Genomic DNA, 24505 nt, shown 5'->3' with positions numbered 1-24505 from the left:
TTGCTCAAATTAGCTAAGTCCTTAAAAGAAAACAAAAACACAGAAGTGCTTTCCAGTTTCAGATTGTGTCTTCTGTCAAAGCCAACCGCATTATAGTATTAAAGCTATATGAAGTTACTGTATGAATATACAAAAGACAAATAATTCATTGATCTACTGGTTTTAGTCCCAGTTTCTGATTACTATAACTGAAGGAAAATAGCGTAAAATGGACCAGCTTGTTCTCATCATTACTAATGAAAATCTAGTAAGAAGTATTTTAGTGGAAATGAGTGTTTGGGTTTTTTTGGAGGGTAAGTTTTTATTTGGCTCGTTGCTATGTTAGTTTTTCATAGAATCATAGAATCACCAGGTTGGAAGAGACCCACCGGATCATCAAGTCCAACCATTCCTATCAAACACTAAACCATGCCCCTCAGCACCTCATCCACCCATGCCTTAAACACCTCCAGGGAAGGTGAATCAACCCCCTCCCTGGGCAGCCTGTTCCAGTGCCCAATGACCGTTTCTGTGAAAAAGTTTTTCCTAGTGTTCAGCCTAAACCTCCCCTGGTGGAGCTTGAGGCCATTCCCCCTTGTCCTGTCCCCTGTCACTTGGGAGAAGAGGCCAGCACCCTCCTCTCTACAACCTCCTTTTAGGTAGTTGTAGAGAGCAATGAGGTCTCCCCTGAGCCTCCTCTTCTCCAGGCTAAACAACCCCAGCTCACTCAGCTATTCCTCATAAGGCCTGTTTATTTGCCTTATATTCCAATTAAAAGCCCATGTCAAGTTTTCTTCTATTACTGTAAGATGCAAGAAAACATATGCCTATATTGGTAAAAACTCTTATACAGACACACAGGCTCAATTCAGTTTCACATGAGGTGTCATTGGTTTCTGAGATACCTGCACAGCAAAGGCAAAGATGACACAAGACCTCCAGGATACTTATGCAACTGAGTCAGTGATGGGTGCCTTAGTGGAAGCCTTGGTCATCTCTAAAGGTGCTATATGTCTTTGTGTGGACTATTAAACTGAATTGTAAGGTATCCCTCTTAGTCAGGTGGCCAATCTAGAAGTATATAGATGTTCTTTAGGTCATGTGTCACGTTCTGGTGGATGTCACGGAGACCTGAAAGTCCCTGAAATGGCACTAGGTGCATTCATTTGCGTTATGTAGGAACTGTAGGAATTGTTCTACCTATAATAAATCAGAGACTGAACCTATTTCACTTCAGGTGAAGTCTAATCACTTCAGACGTTAGTAAGTTTGTCAAGGCCAGGTTGGATGAGGCCATAGGCAGCGTTGTTTACCGGGAGGTGTCCCTACCCATCGCAGGAGGGTTGGAACTGGATGATCTTTAAGGTCCCTTCCAACCCAAACTATTCTATGATTCTATGATTCTATGATTCTATGATTCTATGATTCTATGATTCTATGATTCTATGAAGTAGTGTTTTTTTTGCTATTAGAATTCATCACTAGAAGAATGTGGAATCAGTTTAGCATTGCATTTATTTTTGTGAACATTTTATTTGTATAGTTAATTCTCATTTCTTAATGGTATTTATTTAGCAATACTTACAGGAAGATCCTGCATTATATTTATTGGTGTGTAAATATTTTTATCTGTTCTTGTAATTTGACACTCTGCATGTTCACAGGTGGCGCATTTTTACAATTCTATTGATCAACAAATGATTAAGAGTCAGAAGCCAATGATGCTACAATCTGCTCTAGCATTTGAACAGATAATTAAGGTGAAAGAATTCCCCGCTCTTTGCATTTTTAATTGCTGTGCATATTCTGTACTGCTTTTTCTGTGTTTATTGCAGGACTTTTTAACTGCAACCTTCCCATACAAGCAACATCATCTGTTTAATTAGCATTTGTTGAAGATTTTTCTTTATACTGTCATTTAAACAACTGCTTCCTCCTTTTTAATTTGGCTATTAGTGTAATATGCTCTCTCACGAATTATTTTTAGTGCTTGAATTTAAACACGAACCACCATGTTGTTAATTCCTTAATAGCTGGAAATGTAACTCCTGTTTTAACAGTTCTAAATAATACTATTTTGGTCTATTTTATTAAAAATTGTGTATACTTTATTCAGGAGATAAAGTAGTATTAAGGAATGGTTTCGCTAATATGATTGTTATTAAATCTCTGTGGATTTTGTAATTCTCTTGAATATTTCTAATTTGTGTTTTGGGCAAGTTGAGAGCAGGTAATTTCTAGTTTAGATTAGGAACAAAGAATTTGTGTATCTACCTGATTATTGAGTAGATTATTGACCCGAACAGTGGGTTCGGGTTCAGACATAAAATAGTTGCTCTGGGAAGAGTTGTTTGTTCCTTTTACAGGGAAGTTCATTATATTTAAAGAAGTTTTAGATTCTTCTAAGGAATTTGAGGCTATTTGAAGGATTTTATGTATTTTCATTTTTTCTGCCTACAAGTGACAATGTGAACTTAAAAATCATACTGCAATCTACAGTTTTTTAACACTATGTCTCTATTTGATGTCTGGAGAAACACATTGTATATCATGAATTTCAGTTTACTGGTTTTGATCAGCACTCCACTTTCTAACAGTCTTACAATGTAAGAATGCCTGGAGAATTATAACATGCCCAGAAACTCTGTATTGGGTAAGAGAATAGTGACTCCAGAGCAAGCATTACATGAATAGAACGTTGCTCCTGAGAATAATTTTGCAAGGCAGAATATAGAAATTGGCACTGAAATTAGAAGGGATGTTTGGGGTTGGGATTAGTTCACACAAAATGAAGAGTCCAGACCGAACTGTGGGTTCAGAAGTGTCCTGGAAAAACTTTGCAATCTGCTTCTTTAATTTTCCTTGGACTGGCTGCAGATTATGCCAGATTCCTTTAGTGTGGAGACATTAAAACAGTGGTGGTGCAGAATTGTTCAAAGCTGCAGCGTATTCTCCTATCCAACATGATTTCTGCCCTACCTCTTTTAGGAATGAGTCCAGCTGTGGAACTTCAGGTGCTTTTATCTCTGATTTTCTGCTGTAAACTTAGTAAAATGCATAACCCCCCCAGAATCTTGATAAAAAGCCCAGAGAAATTGGGCTCCCCAAAGCTGCTTATCAATCAGTGGAATTTACAGGGGGATTAAAAAAAAATTCTAGTTCATAATAAAGAGGTGAAGTTGGATAGCAACTATTATGTCACTTTTTGGTTTTCAGTCTGCGAAGAGCAAAGAGGAAACGAGGTGTCATCTCAGATTAAGATGTCTGCTTACGTGTGTGGGGCAGGAATCTCAACATCAGTGAATTTATTTCAAGTTCTATTAAGAGTCTGGCATTAATCCTTTCCTAGCGTGTTGATGTAGCTATTATGATATGCCCACATGTCTGTGATTTGCCAGATTGTTGTGTCTCCTGTGCAGTAGTGAGAGGAGGGCTACTATACTTCACTAGGGCTAAAACTGTCTTTCTTATATTATTATTTCTTCTATGCTAGCTGGTAGACTGTATTTGTCATTAAATCTTACAAAGTTTGTATGTTTTTCAAGCATTCAAAGTCTGGTCCTGGAGGAAAAGCTCAAATAACGTGGGATAATCCTAGAGAACTGGAAACTTACATCCAAAAACTCCAAGCTGCTGCTGAACGACTCTCCACTGAAAATAGAAAACTAAGGAAGTGGCACACAAACTTCATTGAAAAGGTATATCTTCCTGGTGAAATTGAAATCATGCCTCTTATAGCTTACTTTACTGTTTCTTTCATTTATGTGGTGATGAATGTGTTTATTATCCTTTAAAATTCTTTTAACAGGTTATATCACTTATGAATATTGATCTACTTCGGCATCAGCAGCATTGGAAAGATGGACTCCAGGAGCTCAGAACTGTTTTTACCAGCCTTGAGTCACAGGCAAGGTTTCATTATTGTATTGCAAACTCTGAGCATTTGACTTTTCACCAGTAATCAAGATTTAAGATTCAAGCATAGCATGATTTAATTAGTTCTGATTAAGTAGTTTGTAGCTGGCTCAGGAAAACTGACTATGTACTAGTTGATTACAGGTATGAGATGAAATCTCAGATAAGGAGGATGAGGATAATCTTTCTTACATGTCATGTTTTAACCTTAGCTGTCAATTAAGCACCACACAGCTTCTTACTCACTCCCTAGCAGTGGGATGGAGGATAAAATCAAAAGAACAAAAGTGATGAAAATAATATCCTGGCTTGTGCGGCCAGCAGGACTAGGGAAGTGATCCTGCCCCTGTACTTGGTGATAGTGAGGTTGCGCCTAGAATGCTGTGTTCGGTTTTGGACCCCTCAGTACAAGAAGGGCATTGAGGTGCTGGAGCACATCCAGAGAAGAACCATGAAGCTGGTGAAGGGTCTGGAGCACAAGTGTTATGAGCAGCAGCTGAGGGATCTAGGATTGTTTAGCCTGGAGAAGAGGAGGCTGAGGGGTGTTATTGCATTTTAGAGCTACCTGAAAGGAGGTTGTAGCCAGGTGGGTGTTGATCTCTTCTCCCAAATAACATGAGAGGAAATGGCCTCAAATTATGCCAAGGAAGGTTTAGGTTGAATATTAGGAAAACATTCTTTCCTCTAAGAGTGGTGAATCGTTGGAACAGACTTCCCAGGGAAGTGGTTGAGTTACCATCCCTGGAAGTATTCAACAAACATTTAGATGTCACACTTGGGGACATGGTTTAGTAGGCATGATGTGTTGGGCTGACACTTGGACTTGATGATCCTAGAGGTCTTCAACTTTTATGTTTCAATGATAATAATAATAATATATACAAAACAAGTAATGTACAATACAATTGCTCACCACCCGCAGAGACTGATCCTCAGCCCATTCCTGCTCAGTCCATGAGCAGTGAATCCTGGCCCCCAGGCAACTTCCCATTTATTTAGTGAGCATGACATTATATAGTACAGAGTATCTCTTAGGCTAGCTTAGAATCATAGATTTGTAGATTGGTTTGGGTTGGAAGGGACCTCAAAGATCATCCAGTTCCAACCCCCCTGCCATGGACAGGGATACCTCCCACCAGATCAGGCTTCCCAAGGCCCATCCAACCTGGCCTTGAACACCTACAGGGTTGGGGCAGCCACAGCTTCCTGTGCAACCTGTGCCAGAGCCTCACCACCCTCATTGTGAAGAAGTTCCTCCGTATGTCTAGTCTAAATCAGCCCCTCTCCAGTTTATATCCATTGCCCCTCCTGCTATCACTACAAGCCTTTGTAAGCAGTCCCTCCCCAGCTTTCTTGTAGCCCCTTCAGGTACTGAAAGGTTGCTATAAGTTCTCCTCGGAGCCTTCTCTTCTCTGGGCTGAACAACCTCAACTCTCTCTGCCTGCCCTCGTATGAGAAGTGCTCCAGCAACCTGGGTCGGCTGCCTGGCTACGATCCCTACCATGTTCTTGTACAGGCTGCAGAGCATGGGAAACTGAAGAAGTCCTTGATTTCTGGAGCGAGTCCAGAGAAGAGCAACAAAGCTGGTGAAGGGGCTGGAGAACAGGCCTTATGAGGAACGGCTAAGAGAGCCAGGGTTGTTTAGCCTGGAGAAGAGGAGGCTGAGGGGTGACCTCATTGCTCTCTACAACTACCTGAAAGGACGTTGTAGAGAGGAGGGTGCTGGCCTCTTCTTCCAAGAGACAGGGGACAGGACAAGAGGGAATGGCCTCAAGCTTTGCCAGGGGAGATTTAGGCTGGACATTAGGAAAAAATTCTTCACAGAAAGGGTCATTGGGCACTGGAACAGGCTGCCCAGGGAGGTGGTTGAGTCATCTTCCCTGGAGGTGTTTAAGGCACGGGTGGATGAGGTGCTGAGGGATATGGTTTAGTGTTTGATAGGAACGGTTGGACTCGATGATCCGGTGGGTCTCTTCCAACCTGGTTATTCTGTGATTCTGTGATTCTGTGATTCTTAGCAACACCTAAAAACATTAGTGTGCTATTGGCACAGTTTAGCCCCAGCCCAGCTTGATTGGTTGCAGTTCCCCTTCCTCCCACACCTAGGGAAAAAGGAAAGAGAAAGAGAGAAAAGATCTTTTAGGCTGGAAACTAAAACTAAAACAGCTTTGCTATTAAGGAATATTTTATATGGAAAATTAACTAAATTGTATTCAGTCACCTTTTTGCATGGTTTGAGGAATAAAATAAAATGAAAATAAAAAAAAAAACTTTCTTAAATTTTAGGGTTTCAAATCATGTGATATGAGAGCTTGGAGACAGCACTGGAATCATCAACTTTACAAAGCTCTGGAGCATCAGTATCAAATGGGCTTAGAAGCACTCAATGAGAATTTACCAGAAATAAATATTGATCTAATATTCAAGTAAGTTGTTTTCTTTTTCTCCTATTAAGAAAGTATTTTGGCTCAGATTACATTCAAATATTAGCTTCTGTACGATTTGTTTCCCTTTATAGGCAAGGCCGGTTGCAATTCAGACCTCCTTTCGAAGAAGTACGAGCCAGATATTATAGAGAAATGAAGAGATTCATCTCCATTCCAAATCAGTTTAGGGGAGTAAGTGAAGCAGATGAAGAGTCTATATTCACTGTTATGACTGAAAGAAATGCAAATGGATTTCTGACTGCCTTTGGTAAAGCAGAGGATTTGTTCAGAAGACTGATAGACGTTTCTAATAAATTCAAGGTATTTTCAATATTTGATTGACGTAAGCTTTTTTTTTCTTGGTGTTTTTCCGTGTGCTCCTAGTTCTTTATTCTTCATTAACTTGAAAGTCCACAGAAGTCCACCTGATAATTCATCTCCTCTGTCTTGTTTTGATTCTCCCTAAGAAGTGGTGCTTCAACAGATCATGTTTCTCCTCCAGTCACGTATCTTCTTTCTTGAGACACATCTATTCAACTTTAAACTTCAAAGAAAAACCTCAAGCTGCTCCGTTAACTTATATCTAGTCTATGCCTATACTGTAAAATCATCAATTATCACCATATCTAAACCCTATGCTTTAAGTCTGACATTTCTTACACAATCTATTGATTCAGTTGGACTGTGTCTGTACATGGACAACTGAACAGTATTCTTGTAGTTGTCATAAAGATGATGTGATTGAGAGCAGCCCTGCAGAGAAGGACTTGGGGGTGCTGGTCAACGAGAAGCTTGATATGAGTCGGCAATGTGTGCCTGCAGCCCGGGAGGCCAACTGTATCTTGGGCTGCATCAAAACAAGTGTGGCCAGCAGGGCGAGGGAGGTGATTCTGCCCCTCTGTTCCTCTCTTGTGAGACCTCATCTGGAGTATTGTGTCCAGTTTTGGAATCCTCAACATAAGAAGGATATGGAACTGTTGGAACAAGTCCAGAGGAGGGCTACAAGGATGATCCGAGAGCTGGAGTGTCTCCCATACAAGGACAGGCTGAGAGAGTTGGGATTGTTCAGCCTGGAGAAGAGAAGGCTCTGAGGAGACCTGATAGCGACCTTCCAGTACCTGAAAGGCTCCTCCAAGAAAGCTGGGGGAGGACTGTTTACCAAGGCTTGTAGTGACAGGACTAGGGGATATAAACTTGAGAGGCGCAGATTTAGACTAGACATGAGGAGGAATTTCTTCACCATGAGAGTGGTGAGGCACTGGAACAGGTTGCCAAGGGAGGTTGTGCCTGCCTCCTTCCTGGAGGTGTTGAAGGCCAGGTTGGATGGGGCCTTGGGCAGCCTGGTCTGGTGGGAGGTGTCCCTGCCCAGGGCAGAGGGGTTGGAACTGGATGATCTTAAAGGTGCCTTCCAACCCAAACTATTCTATGATTCTGTGAGTCTATTATTATATTCGTAATACAATACTCTATTTATCACAACCAACTGTCAATAATATGAGTCCTACACAGATATAAATTGTCCTTTTCAGCAAGACAGATTAGCAAAAGCTTAGGAAGTCCATCTAGGTTAAGAATAATAAGGTGGTAGTGAGTAAGACAACCACTTAAGCCCTTATCTAGCGTGGAGCGTATGTACAGTTCCCATTGAAACATCAGTATTGTAGCTTTTTACTCGTAGAATCAGAATGGTTTGAGGTGGAAGGGACCTTAAAGATCATGTAGTTCCTATCCCTCTGCCATGGGCTGGGACACTGTCCACCAGGCCAGGCTTCTCAAGGTCCTGTCCATCCTTTTTGTTCAGGATCCATTTTGATTATCCTTACACCTGTGAATATGTCAATCCATTTTGTACCTTCTGATTTTTGCACTAAAAAATCTGTAGGTAATTGAAGGAGCACAAGGGTTAAAGAGCTTGAAAACATCGTTCAAGTGTTTTAATATTATTGAGAAACAGATTTTTTTTTAGCCTGAAAAATTATTTCTTTTCCATGAATCAAAAATAACGTTGAAAAGGAGTGGATCGTAATTGGCCAAGTAGATATGGAAACGCTGGTGAAGACACATCTTTCTAGGAAGCAGGACTGGGAAAAAAATTTCAAAGCATTAAAAGTGAGAGGGAAAGAAGCAGAACGTCTTCCAAGGTATAGTGTAACTCTATTCTTCTGATTGAATAATGTATTGAATAGATACTTTAAAGGTAATAGTAAAATAGAAATATTCTTTTTACATGGAAATACAGATAGAATTTGAAGTTTCTGTCGAATGTTGATGTACTTAAACACTTATTCCCTTTTATCTGCACCGCTTTCTCTGAAAACTTTTAATGTCTTCCCTTGATATAATGAGAAACCCCCTCAAAATTCAGAGCTAGTTCTGAAATGCTACAAAACACAGTGATATTTTAACAATTCATTAGCTAAAAGTCCTGTACATGCGGACTGTGTATGGCAGTCAGGAAGGCACCTACTTACAGTCGCTGTGAAATATTAGATATGGGGTCTTGAAATTACTCACTATGGCTTTTCCTTTTTTCTTAGAACTGTTGAAGCCCGAGTTAGTAAATTCTCATGGAAATTAGAGGTGGAAAGACATGACTGTACAAAGACTTAAAATATTTTTATTTTTGAGTACAAAAAGAGTCTTTCTGAATTTAGTGACATTGGTTATATAAAATCAAACAACTTTCCAACTATTTGGAGGAGTGAGGCATTGGACTATGGTGCCCATGAAACTACATATATATACATAATGGTTATAAATATTTCAGTATTATGAGCAATTTTCCCTATAAGCTATGGCCTTTATTTGTAGAATTGTGAGGGAAATATTTTCTTAGGCTACAAAATCAGGTTAAACTATAGGTGGGCATGGATGTTAAGAGATATAGACATTTAACTATGCTACTGAATAGTTTCTGTTTTTTAATCTTTCATCTTGAAGCACCATCAGGATAGATTGTTTAACTGTGAACTGCAACCCTGTGAAAACTGTCATTGATGATCTCATCCAGAAGTTGTATGATGTTCTTGTCATTTCTTTAAGAAAATCTATTCAAGGTAAATACCTTTAATGATATTTTTATTTTTCTGTTGGACTTGTAGACATCTGTGTTAATGTAAATGTGCATTTAAAGAAATACTTCGCTCTCAGGCACAGTGAACTGCAGAAATCACTGCAGAGAAAGTAATCAGTTACTAACTTTTCACTACAGGCCTCACCTCAGACCACTTGGTGTCCACGTACGTCTTTCCCATTCACTTACTTGGCCATATCTGTTCTGGGAGTAAAAGAATATGTTAAAAGAACATTATTTATGGGTATAAACTGGAGAGGAGCAGGTTTAGACTAGACATACAGAGGAATTTCTTCACCATGAGGGTGGTGAGGCACTGGCACAGGTTGCCCAGAGAAGCTGTGGCTGCCCCATCCCTGGAGGTGTTCAAGGCCAGGTTTGATGGGGCCTTGGGCAGCCTGATCTAGTGGGAGGTGTCCCTGCCCATGGCAGGGGGGTTGGAACTGGATGATCTTTAAGGTCCCTTCCAACCCAAACTATTCTACGATTCTATGATTTGCATGTTTCTTTTGTCTGAAGCAAAATGTCTTTTTTATTTCAGGGATTTATTTCAGGGATTTTATTTCTTTGATGTTTGAGGGAGGAAAATTTCTTAGATGTTTGAGTGTAATTAAAAAAGGCATCGTGAAATGCTGTAATTAAAGTATGTTATTAAATTTTTTCTTTCATAAATTGAAATGCTTGATGAAGAGTCTTAAATAATCTTGCTTTATTCCACAGAGTTACTTGTCACTTAGATTTTCAAAATGCAGAGTGTAAAATGTTTCCCTAGTTTGGCTGGTCTGTCTATATCTGGAACAGGTACACAATGTGGAATAAAGTGTAGATGATGAGAAATACCAGTGCTTTGTGCTTTAAGTGCAACAATCATCACAGGAAACTCAGAACAGGGCTTGTATAAAAACAGAATTATTTCTGTAGCCTGGATGATGAATTGTTTCCTGGAAGATGCATTATTCCCTGGAACTGTACAGCTCCTTTCTTCGTACCAAAAATATCTACCTTGGTAGGAAAATACATTATACCTCAATCAGGCTTTTGTTTGTGAATCTTTTTGGTATTTAAAGCAATTTGGCTTTAGTTGGTTTGTTTCTTTAAAAAAAAAAAATAAGTTGAAAAAGCCCCATGAAAACCCCCAAAGCATTTTAACGTCTGTTTTTCTCCATTTACCCAAAAAGACCTATACAGATTTTGAAAGTGTATTGTTAAATACCTTGTGTATTTATGTTTAATTCTCAGAAGGTACTCTGATGCTTATGGTCTCAATCATACATTGTGTCATGGTTTAGCCCCAGCCTGGCTGATTTTGGCAGCTAAAACCAAGCAGCTGGGTTCCCAATTGCCTTTGTCCTCCTCCCACCCCTAGGAAAGGGAGAAAGGGAAGTGAGAGGAAAGGGCTTGCAGGTTGGAAACTAAAATTACAGTTTTAATGAAATAATAATAACAGTAATACAGCAAAATCTGTGAAATCGTGCCCCTACCCCACCCCTCGATGACTCTACATTATCACAAATGTTGCAAAGCAGACATGAGGGAAAGGGTCTGAAGTTAAGAGGGAGCTGGGCTCAGGAACTGGGTTCAGGAACACGTGGATTCGGGATCGGGGCAAACAAATGAGGTCCTCACTGAATGTTGACCATCGAAGAAGAGAGACCCTCGTGATCTCTCAGTTCTGTCCCGAGTATGACGTGTATGGAGTTGAATCCTCTGTTGGCCGGTTTGGGGCCATCTATCCTGTCCATTCCTCCATGCAGGTGCGACCTTTCTCACCTCTTTGACTGGTGGCTCCACCAGCTCAAGGATGGCCTTGGTTTCTGTTGGAGTAAGTGTAAGCATTGGCCTCTGTGCGTAACCTTTGTGATCACTTCTGAAGAGAAACCTTGTCTGAAAAACATGCAGTCAGCTTTCAGAAAATGAAGTTACTTAGACGAGACTGAGCTGAAGCTAGAAGCTTTCTACTTCATCTCAAGCTACAACACGCTGAAATGCAGGGGATTACATTTTAGAAGCTATGTATAAACACAAATAGTTATTATCGAAGCAGCATGGAAGATTGGGATCTGCAGTTTATTAAGCAAATATTTTGCGTACATTATCATGTCAAATGACAATGTTGTATTGCAATACATTTTTCTGAGTTGGATATTTGTTACTACAAATAGTCACACCATATTAACTTCGTTTTCCACTTTTATATAGCTCACTTGTGTGATGTTTCTTCATTTCTCACTGGTGCCATGGAAACATTGGTGATTAGGCCTCAGACTGTAGAGGAAATCGCAGAAGACAATGCAAAATATTTAAACCTACATGAACGAAAAGAAGGGGTAAGGTGCTATTTTATCATACCCATCACAACAGCTATCAAAAAATGCAATTGCTTTCTAGTATGGGAACTTATATTTAGTAAAACTAGTTGAGAACAGGCAGTGGTCATATAGGGTCAGGACATCGGTCCATGTAGCAGAGGATTTGGTCTCCAGCAGTTGAATGAAGTGGATGCCTAGGGGGAAATATAAATTGGAGTAGCATATTTAATGCTTCTCCATACTTCTAGCCTCCAACCAAAGACTTTTTGAGCTTTATGTGGTTCCTGAACATCCACTCAATGGATTTCTGTTCCACAACCTTATGTCATCTCCTCTTGAAGGCAAATACACCTTTGACATCCAGAATGTTGTGTGTTAAAGTATAGAGTGATTAGCTGTTTCCTGCCATCTGTTACCTTTGTACCACTTAGGTATTATGTTGGAAAAGATATGGACCAGTCAGTCCCTGTTCTTCCTTTTTATGACCAGTGGTTGTATTCTTGTTTGTTGTTCCCTGTATGAACCCTCTCTTTTCTAGATTGAGGACTTTTAGTTGACCTAGTATTTTCTTGCACATAAGCCCACTCATAAATTTGATTGTCTTTGTTGCCCCTTGTTAAGTCTTTTCTACTGATCTTTTGTTGTGAGACCAACAGAATTTTGTACAATTTTTAAGATGTGAACAAACCATGGATTTATATGATGAAATAGCAATATTATCTCCTTAATTCTCATTTTGATCTTTGTGACTCCTAACATTTGATTTACTTCCAACTGCTCAGATTAATCTGGCAGTTTTGTAAAACTGGCTGTTGTAAGCCCAAGATACCAATCCTGAATTGCAGTCACTCAACTTGTACATGTGAACTCAACTTGTACATGTGAAATTTATTTTTTCATGTATGTCATGGTTATCTACTTGAATTTTTTTGTCACTGGTGTTGTCAGTCACTACTACTTCTAAGTTCGTTCTGCAGTTCTTCACAGCTGAACTATTTTAATGCCTGCAATAACATAATATCATCAGTGAACTTTATCATCTCACAGGTTAGTCTCTTTTTCCAACTCTTTTATGGACACATTGAGAAGGTCACGTACCTACAGAACTCCATGGGTGAACGTTTTCTATTCCAGGAACTTTCCCTTTCCTGCTGTCTCTGTTTCTGTCTTTTACCCAGTTAATTAATGCTGCAAGGACCTTTGGTCTTACATCAAAGAATATAGTTGGTTTTCTGTGAGGGTTTCCTTAAATACCTTTGGTGATGATTTGTGTTTAAAGCTTCACAGCATATAATTTTAATTTCCTCCATCCACACCCTTACTGATGCCTTTTTAAAGACCTAGGGTTCTGCAAAAGTGAAGGGAAGGAAGGAGGGAAGGAAGGAAGGAGGGAAGGAAGGAGGGAAGGAAGGAAGGAGGGAAGGAAGGAAGGAGGGAAGGAAGGAAGGAAGGAAGGAAGGAGGGAAGGAAGGAAAAAAAAGAAGGAAAGAAAACAGAACAAGTGAGCAATCGCTCACCAACTCCTGTGGATTCACTGATGCTCAGCCTGTTCCTCAGCAAGAGATGTTTAACCTACCTGAAGCCCACTCTACCCCATTTAACTGCAGAACATGACATAGCATGGAATGTCTTTGCTTGGCTGTGCCCCCTCCCAACGTCTTGTGCGCCCCCAATCTATTCCCTGGGTGTAGAATGAGAAACAAAGAAGGTCTTGATGCTCTCTAAACACTGTTCAGCAACAGGTGGAACATTAGTGCATCATCAATATTGTTTTCATCACAGAAATAAAACATAGCACCGTATGAGCTGCTGTAGAGAAAATGACCTCCATCCCAGCCAGATGCAGCACGCACACACACACACGTTTACTGAATTCTGTTGCTCTGCTGCTGTTTTTGAATCCAATTGAGTGGATTGCTGCAATATCTGAAGAGGCCCTTTACCTGTATGTTCTTTATAAGCATATAATCTGTGCATACACAGTTGATGATTCTTTTGTGTTTGCTTGTAGTTTGGCTAAACAGGATATGCTAAATTTTTGGGTACTTACGTATTTTTAATCCATTTGAATTTAGATTTTTCTCCTGTTTCAAGAGGCTGAAGACAAAAACAAACTTTTACGAACTGTGGCTGGGACAGGGTTGGACACACTCAGTAGCTTAAGAGCTACATGGGATAAATTTGAGCTAATGATGGAAAGCCACCAGCTTATGATTACAGAACAGGTAACAATGAAAGATTAGTACTTTACCTAAAAATGCTTAAATTACTTTGAATAACTCTAGAGAAATATTTTTGCTTAGATTAAATCCATAAATGTTCTCAGTTCAACATTAATACCAACATTCCTGAGTTGAAGAAGAGCATTGAAAGGAAGAATACTTAGTCAAACAATAACTAGGTGCAATTTCTGTTGAACTGATGCTGAAATTAATGTTATATTGTTGTACTTCTATTTCAAACACTTTCTGGTGACAGAGATAATGCATGCAAAGGTTAACTGAGGAAAACAGGGTATCAGTTAAAAGACAGCAGTTTTATTACTTTATTGTGTTTTTAGTACTGCTTCTATGAGAACAGGCTGAGAGTGTTGGGGTTGCTCAGCCTGGAGAAGAGAAGGCTCTGGAGAGAACTTTGAGTGGCCTTCTGGTACCTGAAGGAAGCTACAAGAAGGCAATGGAGGGACTTTTGACAAGCGCCTCTAGTGACAAGATGAGGAGGAATGGAAGGAAGAAGATTTAGATTAGATGTTAGGAAGAAATTCTTCAAGCTGAAGGTGGTGACACACTGCCACAGGTTGCCCAAGGCCGTTGTGGCTGCCCCACCCCTGGAGGTGTTCGAGGCCAGGTTGGATGGGGCCTTGATCATCCTGGTCTGGTGGGAGGTGTCCCTGCCCATGGCAGGGGGTTGGAACTGGATGATCTTTAAGGTCTCTTCCAACCCAACCCATTCTATGATTTTCTTTTCATAGAACTTTGCTAAACTATGTGCAGTTGCAGTCCATAGGCAAACTGCTGGACTTGTTTGAAATTCTGCTGAAGATATCAAGATGCCATACGAATATAGCAATTTTTCTATGCGCTATAAGTTGCAGGCTAAATAGGTACTATAGTCTGAATAAATAGGTCCCAATACCAGCATAAAAAGTCAGTGCTCCTTTTACCAGAAAAATTAAAGAAAAACAGAGAAGAATAAAGGTGAGCATATTCATAGATTATTGTACAAGAAGTTTTTTGAGTTTGATTTTGATCAAGTTGTAGTTATGAAGTTTTGATGAAGTTTTGAAGCTGATACTTTGATTTTGATCATAGTTGTAGTGAAGAACTATTGAAGGAATTTCATTTAAACTCTTGCTTTACAGATTGAAATGATGAAAGGAAATGTGATTTCACATATTAACGCCTATCTCCAAGACCTGGAAAAGTTTAAAGCCCGTTGGGATCAGCTAAAGCCAGGTGATGATGTCATTGAAACAGGTGATCAGGATGTGCTTGAGAAAAGTGCTCAGATCATAAAGGAAAAGAAAAAGGAGTTTGATGAACTTGAAACCGTGAAAGAAAAGCTCATGTATGTATTTTTATTTCCCAATATACCTTATTTGTTAATGTATGGATCGTTTGCAGTAATGTTAACTAATTTGTATCAGAACAGATAGTACTTTTTAGTTGTTCACAAAGGCTTGTAATGATAGGACTAGGGACATAAACTGGAGAGGGGCAGATTTAGGCTAGACATAAGGAGGAATTTCTGCACCATGAGGGTGGTGAGGCACTGGCCCAGGTTGCCCAGGGAAGTTGTGGCTGCCCCATCCCTGGATGTGTTGAAGGCCAGGTTGGATGGGGCCTTGGGCAGCCTGATCTAGAGGGACCTGCCCATGTCAGGGGAGTTGGAACTGGATGATCTTTAAGGTCCCTTCCAACCTGAACTTTGCTATGATTCTATGATTCTATTCTATTACATCTTTGTCATTAAATTTCGACATCCTTTTTGTTGAATTTACCTAACAGGAATGTCTCAAGCTAAGTCTGATAGAGTTTTTGGAATGAAAAATTTGAGAAGTTTCTTAGGTTTACATGTAAGTGAGTGTGTGCACTAAAGGCACCAAAGACTTGATTCTAACTTCTGAAATATTCACTAAGAGAAGATTTAGGATATTGGTCCAAGAATGGGGAGATATTACTTCAGTCTTCTTGTAACTTAAATGAACAAGAGTTCACCTCTCACATTTCTTAAGTGTCCTATCTGATAGACTATTATGCAGGTGCCTACTCTCAGTAAGCTCATTATTGCAACACTTGAGCAGACAAAGTTTTCTATTTGATTTCTTAGCTTGGGACTTTAATATGATGGTAAATAAAAGTAATATATTCTTTCTAGCAGGAAGAAAAAATCAGTTAAAAATTATCTTCCAAGCTTGTTTTGGGGGCACAAAGTAATTAACTTTTCTCAAAAATGAGAAAGAAATGGAAGTTTATGGAAAATAATTGTGAATATAGAAGATTGCTGTGTAGGAGTTGCCCCTTCTATTCCTTTGTTATTTCTATTAAAGAAGAAGACTAAAGAATTGCAGTTGGCAGTGATGTTCTTCAATGAAGCCAATGACTTTTCTTAAAAAAATATTGGTTTGATATGATACCATCTCTTAAACTATAAATGTGTAAGAGAATAATGTAATCTATAATACATTGATCTTTTTATTCAGTGAAGAGTGCCGTCATTTTAAATTGGACGAGCCTGACTTCTCTTTGTCAGAAGTTATATATCAGGACATTAAGAGTTGTGCAGAAGTCTGGGCCTTGTATGAAGAGTTTTATCAAGGTTTTCAGGAAAAAGCCAAAGAAGACTGGATTACTTTTAGGTATGATTTTGTTACGTTATTTTTCATGGACATGTCTACGTGGTTGCAGTTCTGTCTCATTGATCTTTTTGTATTTGGTTTTCACGCAGGAGTAAAACATACCTGTTTGAAGAATTTTTATTTAACTGGCATGACAAAATGAGGAAGATGGAAGAGCACACTGTAATGACAGTAAAGTTGCAAAAAGAAGTTGATAAATATAAAGTAAGATGATAATTACAAAAAAAGATATTAAAAGATGTTTTACTATTACTAGTAATATAATTCATTCTGTAGGTCATCGTTCATATAATAAAATCAATTACAGTTTAAGAAATTATGTTCTGGTAACTGTTTTGAACAGTTATGTTTATGAGCCTTTTAGTTCCTGACATTGAACAGGAGGGTAATTACAATTTACACAGACACACATTTAGCAGTGACTTTTCCTGAGATTTGTACTATTAAACATTAAATCCAGGAACTGGAAAAAAAATATGGTTCTATTTAAGGATGTAAACTTTTGTTTTAATATCATGTCACTGTAGTCAGATACAGTTTTCATAAAGACTGGATGGATTTACATATGCTTTTTTCCTATAGATGATAATTCCACTCCTAAAATATGTAAGAGGAGAACATCTTTCTCCAGACCATTGGCTGGATCTCTTTCGTCTTCTGGGTCTTCCACGAGGCACTACACTTGAGGGTTTGTTATTTGGAGATCTTCTAAAAGTGACGGATACTATTATAGATAAAGCAATGGAACTTAAGGTATGAATAATTACAGGTAAAGGTACTATATTTTATTTTATTTTATTTTATGGTTTATTTTAAGCAGTATATCTTGCTCTGTATGATTATATCTTTATTACTGTAGAAGTAGAATTTATGTTATATTTTTGGATGGAAAATTTATTGCAAGCTTTGTAGGTTCAAAGGAAATCTATTTATGCTTTTAAATAGGATTTGAATTGTCGAGCCCAAGGTGAAGTCACAATCAGAGAAGCCTTACGTGAACTTGAACTCTGGGGAGTTGGAGCTGTCTTTACATTAACAGATTATGAAGATAGCCAAGGCAGGACTATTAGGCTTATTAAGGACTGGAAAGACATAGTCAACCAAGTTGGAGATCATCGCTGTCTTCTGCAGTCCCTCAAGGACTCTCCATATTACAAAGGTTTTGAAGATAAAGTGTCCATCTGGGAAAAAAAGCTGGCCGAGTTAGATGAGTATCTGCAGAATTTAAACCAAATTCAAAGAAAATGGGTCTATTTGGAACCAATATTTGGTCGTGGATCTCTGCCCAAGGAACAGGCTCGGTTTAATAGAGTTGATGAAGACTTCAGGTTAGTGTTATGGAATTCAACTTATTTTTATAATATCTTTGATGTGTGTAGACTAGAACATTCTTCATGGTGATAATATATGGAGCAGTTGGAATATTTATGGAGATGAAGGTGAAGCAACAGGAATTGAGTAGATGTGTATGTGTGGCAGTGACAGATAAAGATGATAATGTAGGTTTCATTTAATGGGTACCTATGAAGAATGGCATCGCACAAAATGTCAAACGTTATGAACAAGTCAGGCAAACACAAGATAAATCTTGTCAACAGAAGGAGAGGTGATGTAATTATTTTTTCAGGAATAATTTCTTGTTGAAAACTGTTCGCTAAGGAAGATAAAAAGGGAGGAGATTTTAGAAACGTTGAAAGGTATAACATCTGTTTTCATTAGATTGAATATGGCTTCTTAGAAGGAAATAAAAGACAAAAATTGAATGTTCTTGGTTTGGGGTAAAGGAATTTTAGCAAGAATTGTTTGTAAAATGCATTGGAGAGGCATTCATGTAAATTCGGAAGTGTTTCATCATTAATACTGAAAACTGGAAGTTATAAATCAGATATTTCTATAATTTACCTGTGCTTTAATTTTTATTTATGTAACTACTTGTATATTGTATTTGGGTTAGTTGTAATTGTTGTTTTATGAATTATTCTTTTTTTTTTCTATCAAGATCCATTATGTCAGATATCAAGAGTGACAATAGGATTACATCACTGAATGCCCGGACAGGAATAAGAAATACCTTAATTACCCTACATGACCAGCTTCAGAGATGTCAGAGATCTTTGAATGAGTTTTTGGAGGTACAACTGACAGGAATATATTTGTCTATACAAAAAGTCAGCAAGTTTGAATTTAAATCAACAAAACTGATGCATTTTGGTTTTTTGTTTAGGAAAAGCGCTCAGCATTTCCAAGATTCTATTTCATTGGAGATGATGACTTATTAGAAATTTTAGGACAGTCCACAAATCCTCTGGTTATTCAGTCTCATCTTAAGAAACTTTTTGCTGGTAATGCATTAATATTCGCTTGTAAAATGTACTTATTTAGAAAAAAAGTTCTTCAAAGTACAGTAATGTTGTAGATGTTTTTTCTCTCTCTCCACTACTAGACACTGTGGAATTAATGTTTGACTTCAACAATATTAATGCTTGACTTTAGCGATATATAGCTTCATTGTCATTTCCTATTTAATAGGCATTAATAGTGTGAGCTTTGATGAAGAATTTAAATACATCATTGCCATGAAATCTGTAGAAGGAGAAACCGTGCCACTTAGAAATAAAGTTCTTCTGTCAAATGATGTGGAGGTAAGAAAATCGCGTCCAAGTGTAGTTCAAGTGTCTTTCAGAAATTATTTTGTAATGTAACTTTTGAGGTTTTTCCATCTCTTTGTCAGGTGTGGTTAAACAGTTTGGCTTTGGAGATGAAGGAGACCCTGAAAGAAATGTTAATTGACTGTGTTGATGCTGGAAAAAAATCACAAGATTCAATTGATCCGTCACTCTTTCCTTCTCAGGTAGTAGTTGATTCAGTAATACCACTATGTAGTCTTAGATTTACCGAATAAGTTATTTTTTGAAGTCTCATAAAGAAGCATATGTATCGATTTGGAAGAAAACAACCCCAAACAAATCAATTTTATTCATTTATAGTATAGAGAAATTCTTAAAAAATGTGGTTTTATAGTTCTTTTGTTAACATTTGAAATACTCAAGTCTCTCATGTGACACCTGGTCTAACATCCATCTATTTATTACATTTGAGGTAAATTGTGCTCTTAGTTGGCAGTGAATGTTACATGCAGGACTGCTAAGACTTAGTAACACAAAAAAGCCCTTTTTGAATCTGATTCAAATATCATTTCTAAAGCTTAGCTGTATAAACAGAAATAGTCATGAACATGACATTTTTTTATGCAATTTTGATCAGTCGCACAGAGAATCACACAGAATCACAAAATGGTTGTGGTGGGAAGGGACCTCTAGAAATCACAGAATCATGGTAGTTTCCGTCTGACTTATGTCACAGACACATTAATTAGAAAAGATGCTTTAAAGATTTTGCTTCCACATGCTGTAGAAATTCTAAGACTCTTGCTGGATTAAATTACATTGCAAGTTTTTGCTATATTTTGTCAAGTTTAAAGATGGCTCTTTTTATTCATATGAACATAGCAAATATGTGGCTTTGTTTAAAAATGATACAGTAAAAGACTTGACGTATCAGACGTAATAAGCAATTGCAAATGACTTGAAAAACACTTTTTCTTTATGTCTCCTGTATTTATAAAATGTAATTTGAACTTTCTTTTCCAAAGATTCTTTCCTTGGCAGAACAAATTCAGTTCACTGAAGATGTTGAAAATGCTATCAAAGACCATCATCTGCAACAATTGGAATTAGAACTCATGGCTAAACTGGAACATTACACTAGTATTGATACTAGATCAAAAGATACTGGCAGTACAGGTATAAAAATGATAATTAATATATAATTCTTTTTAATGTCTATGTAGTTGAATAGTATTTAACATTCTGTTTATTTAAACAGGAAATTATATAAATCTGTCACAATCTCAGTTTGTAAAGTTGAGTTACCCACCTGTAAACTGGAGAGGGGTAGATTTAGTCTGGACATAAGGAGAAACTTCTTCATAATGAGAGTGGTGAGGCGCTGGAAAAGGTTGCCCATGGAAGTTGTGGCTACCCCATCCCTGGAGATGTTCAAGGCCAGGTTGGATGGGGCCTTGAGCAGCCTGGTCTGGTGGGAGGTGTCCCTTCCCATGGCTGAGGGGTTGGAACTGGGTAATCTTTAAAATCCCTTCGAACCCAAACTATTCTGTGATTTTATCATTTTCTTACTGCCAAGATCAGGGCATTTACTTTTACAAAGTGAACAATAGATTTTTATTTAGAGATGATCTAAATAAAATATTTATTTAACAATGATCTTGGAGCATTTATATTTTGGGTTCTTTAATTTTTAAATAACTTGTGATGGTTTTTTGTTTACATATTTACTGACAATTTGTCCTGACTTACTGAGCTGTGCCTCTTTTATTATGTTTCATAGGAACTGGCGAAACAGCAGCTGAGGTAGATAATGTCATGCCAATATATTCTGTACAACTGTGATTCTGTTTTTCTCTGTTAGAGGTACACGTCTGCATTTGACCTAATAATTCTTGAGTTCTTCTGCAGCAAAACCATTAAACTAGTGGTGATGCATAGAATCATAGAATCATTAGGTTGGAAACGACCTTTGGGATTGTCAACTCCAACTGTACCTGCCCACTACTAAATCATATCCCTAAGCACTTAGTCTGCCGGACTTTTAAACACCTCCAGGGATGGTGACTCAACCACCTCCCTGGGCAGCCTCTCACAGTGCTCAATAACTCTTTGTGAAGAAATTTTTCCTAATGTCCAATCTAAACTTCTCCAGATGCAGCTTAAGTACATTCCCTCTTGTTCTATCACTTGTCACTTGGGAGAAGAGACTAACATCTACCTCTCTACAACATGCTTTTAGGTAGTTGTAGAGAGCCATAAGATCTCCCCTCAACCTCCTCTTCTCCAGGCTAAACAACCCAAGCTCTCTCAGCTGCTCCTTGTAAAACTTGTTCCCCAGCCCCTTCCGCAGCTTCTTAGAGATTGTTCTTGGAGTCCAAATGGGCCAGAATAATTATGTCTTTGAGTGCTCATATCTTTCTTTTAACTAGAAGTGATGCTTTGAATGACTACTACCTCAGATGCAAAGTTCTATAGTGCAGATTAAGTCTGATGGCTCTTACCCTATGTGTAGAGAAAGATTCAATTTGACATGTAGTTTACAGTCTTCCACCAGATTATATAGGTGGTTTACTGTATTAAATTCTAGTTTAGAATTTATGAACTGTTAACATCTGATATATTACTTAGGAATAGGATGCCTATCACTTATCTTCAACAGTCTGTAAGTGTGGTTCTTTATTTAAGCTCCCTTTATGTGCTTTTTCTGTAGCCATTGGAGAAATGTCATCAGTTATAGAAGTGTGTTCATTCCATCTGTTGTGTAATGCATTTATGGTAACTTGTTAGTTTGGATAATGAGTGTTATTTTGAAGTGAGTTGCCTGATTATCCACACTTAATTTGGTTTAATTCCCATCATGGGATAGTATAGGAGCACTGAAACTGAATTTCTTTCAAATGAAGGTAAACAACACATTCTCAGAATAGATTTAATGAACCCAATCTGTTAAACAACATTCCACATCACCTTAATTACTCTGAGTAAAATCTCCAGAGGGCATGTAGTATCGTTTTCAGATCCTCAGTAGATCAATTAACAGATTCTGCCACAGTGATTACTGAGGTGGACATAGCTGCAAACATTCCTGGAATAAATTTCTTCCCAGAAAAGCCTCTGTCTCTCTCTATTGAGTGTAGAGGCAGAGAAAATCACTTCTAAATGACCTTATTTACATGATAATTCACGTTCTCTTTCAGGATCTCATTTTGTGCTGCTTGCTTTAGATAATAAATAATATTTCTATCTATAATTGAGTAGAAAGTGCAGATAGCAGCACAGTGAACTTGAGCATGGGTAATGTGTGTCTTCCTTTCTACACTGTTTTGTGTTTTTTTTGTGGTTATTTGCAGAGTCAGGAATCCTTGAGCTCAAGCTTAAAGCTCTGATTCTTGAAATTATTCATAACATTGATGTGGTGAAGCAGCTGAATCAAGCTCAGGTTCACAGTGTTGAAGACTGGGCTTGGAAGAAGCAGCTGAGATTTTATATGAAAGACCAAAAATGTTACGTTCAGATGGTAGATGCTGAACTCCAATACACCTATGAATATCAGGTGGGGTATTTTTAATTTTTACCTGGTAGCTTTTATAGATGTGTCAAACACTTTCTCAACTCACACCTACTTCTGGTTGCCTCCCAATTGTTGCTATTTTATTCAACTTTATTGTGTCTTTAGCATGCTGTTTTATAGAAAATACTAAAAGACAGGCTAATAATTTTCATTCCTATATTGATGGGGAAAATATATTCAAAGCAGCTATGTTATCATATAAATATTTTGTAATATGCTTGCTGCTTTTACGTATCAGAGTGCGGTTTCATCTGTATTGACCCCTTTCTGTAATTCTAAACAAATTTACACAGTGCTTTAACATTTGATATGAAATCAGGAAAACTTCATAATGGTAAACAAATTCATATACTTAATGCAGCAGTAATCTTGACAGTTATGTTATATTTTTTAATTAATTACTTATGAGTGATATTAATGTAATTACATTGTCAGTAATTTTCAGTTAATATAATTTGTTTTCTTTCTGCAGGGTAATTCCCCCAAACTTGTTTATACACCTTTGACAGATAAGTGCTACCTAACTCTTACTCAGGCTATGAAGATGGGCCTTGGAGGAAATCCCTATGGTCCAGCTGGAACTGGAAAGACAGAATCAGTGAAGGCCTTAGGTGGACTTCTTGGAAGACAAGTATTGGTCTTTAATTGTGATGAGGTGAATATGGTTCTGTATAATTTAGAAAATGGATATAGAATCATAGAATCATAGAATAGTTTGGGTTGGAAGGGACCTTAAAGATCATCCAGTTCCAATCCCCCTGCCATGGGCAGCGACACCTCGCACTAGACCAGGCTGCTCAAGGCCTCATCCAACCTGGTCTTCAACATCTTCAGGAATGGGGCAGCCACAACTTCCCTGGGCAACCTGTGCCAGTGTCTCACCACTCTCGTGGTGAAGAAATTCCTCCTAATATCTAGTCTAACACTGCCCCTTTCCAATTTATAGCTGTTGCCCCTATTTCTATCGCTACAAGCCTTTGTAAAAAGTCCCTTCCCAAATATATGTCTAGAATATCTATGCCTATACTTCATAAAACAATTTTAGAAATACTTTTGATAATTTGTTAGTTTCTATTAGAAATTTGTAGATATTTCCAGTATCACGTTGTCATGGTTTAGCCCTGGCCTGGCCAATTTTGGCAGCTAAAGCTGAGCTGTTGGGCTCCCAAATCCCTCCTCCTAACCCCCAGGGAAAAGGGAAAAGAAAATGAAAGGAAAAAAACTTGCAGGTTGGAAACTAGAACTGCAGCTTTAATGAAGTAACAATAATAATGATTAAGATGATAATGATGAAAATAATAGAAAGTAATAATTTATGTACAAATATCTGAGATTGTGCTGCCACGCTTTGATGACTCTACGTCACCACAAATGCTGCAGAGCAGACATGAAGGAATGGATCCATGGTTAGGAAGGAGCTGAGCACAGGAACTAGATTCAAGAATACACTTATCCATGCTCAGGAGCAACCGGACCAATGAGGTACTCATTGGATATTCACTGTCACAGAATTAAAAACAAGACCCTCGTGATCTTTTAGTTTTATACTGAGTATGACGTATATGGGATGGAATCCTCTGTTGTTCAGTTTGAGATCTGCCTCTCCCTGCAGGTCCAACCTTTTTAAACACCAGCTCAAGGGTGGCCTTGATTAGTGTAGGAATAAGTCTAAGCATTGGCCTTTCTCCGTACCAATGCCCTGTGTTATCACTTCTAGAGAAGAACCGTGTCTCAGAAACATACAGTT

At 38.2% G+C, this 24505-nt stretch overlaps 1 protein-coding gene across 2 annotated transcripts in view; it reads left to right on the top strand.

The window, feature by feature from the left end:
• The window catches only part of DYNC2H1 (dynein cytoplasmic 2 heavy chain 1), a 155241-nt gene that overhangs the window by 12909 nt on the left and 117827 nt on the right, over nt 1-24505 (top strand). Inside the window, exons 13-33 of one of the 2 annotated variants that reach the window (XM_069883447.1) lie at nt 1644-1739; nt 3525-3677; nt 3788-3886; nt 6181-6320; nt 6413-6641; nt 8334-8461; nt 9261-9376; nt 11593-11720; nt 13778-13927; nt 15064-15269; nt 16405-16560; nt 16650-16764; nt 17143-17313; nt 17506-17888; nt 18560-18692; nt 18785-18902; nt 19090-19202; nt 19292-19411; nt 20213-20363; nt 22538-22740; nt 23231-23413. In XM_069883447.1, the coding sequence (XP_069739548.1) occupies nt 1644-1739; nt 3525-3677; nt 3788-3886; nt 6181-6320; nt 6413-6641; nt 8334-8461; nt 9261-9376; nt 11593-11720; nt 13778-13927; nt 15064-15269; nt 16405-16560; nt 16650-16764; nt 17143-17313; nt 17506-17888; nt 18560-18692; nt 18785-18902; nt 19090-19202; nt 19292-19411; nt 20213-20363; nt 22538-22740; nt 23231-23413 (3291 nt within the window). Of the gene's footprint in view, nt 1-1643; nt 1740-3524; nt 3678-3787; nt 3887-6180; nt 6321-6412; nt 6642-8333; nt 8462-9260; nt 9377-11592; nt 11721-13777; nt 13928-15063; nt 15270-16404; nt 16561-16649; nt 16765-17142; nt 17314-17505; nt 17889-18559; nt 18693-18784; nt 18903-19089; nt 19203-19291; nt 19412-20212; nt 20364-22537; nt 22741-23230; nt 23414-24505 lie in introns of those variants that run through there. The other variant, XM_069883446.1, reaches the window with a different exon arrangement.

Source organism: Phaenicophaeus curvirostris, chromosome 1, assembly GCF_032191515.1.
Source record: "Phaenicophaeus curvirostris isolate KB17595 chromosome 1, BPBGC_Pcur_1.0, whole genome shotgun sequence".
Taxonomy (NCBI): domain Eukaryota; kingdom Metazoa; phylum Chordata; class Aves; order Cuculiformes; family Cuculidae; genus Phaenicophaeus; species Phaenicophaeus curvirostris.
This window is presented reverse-complemented; position numbering and strand designations above follow the sequence as displayed.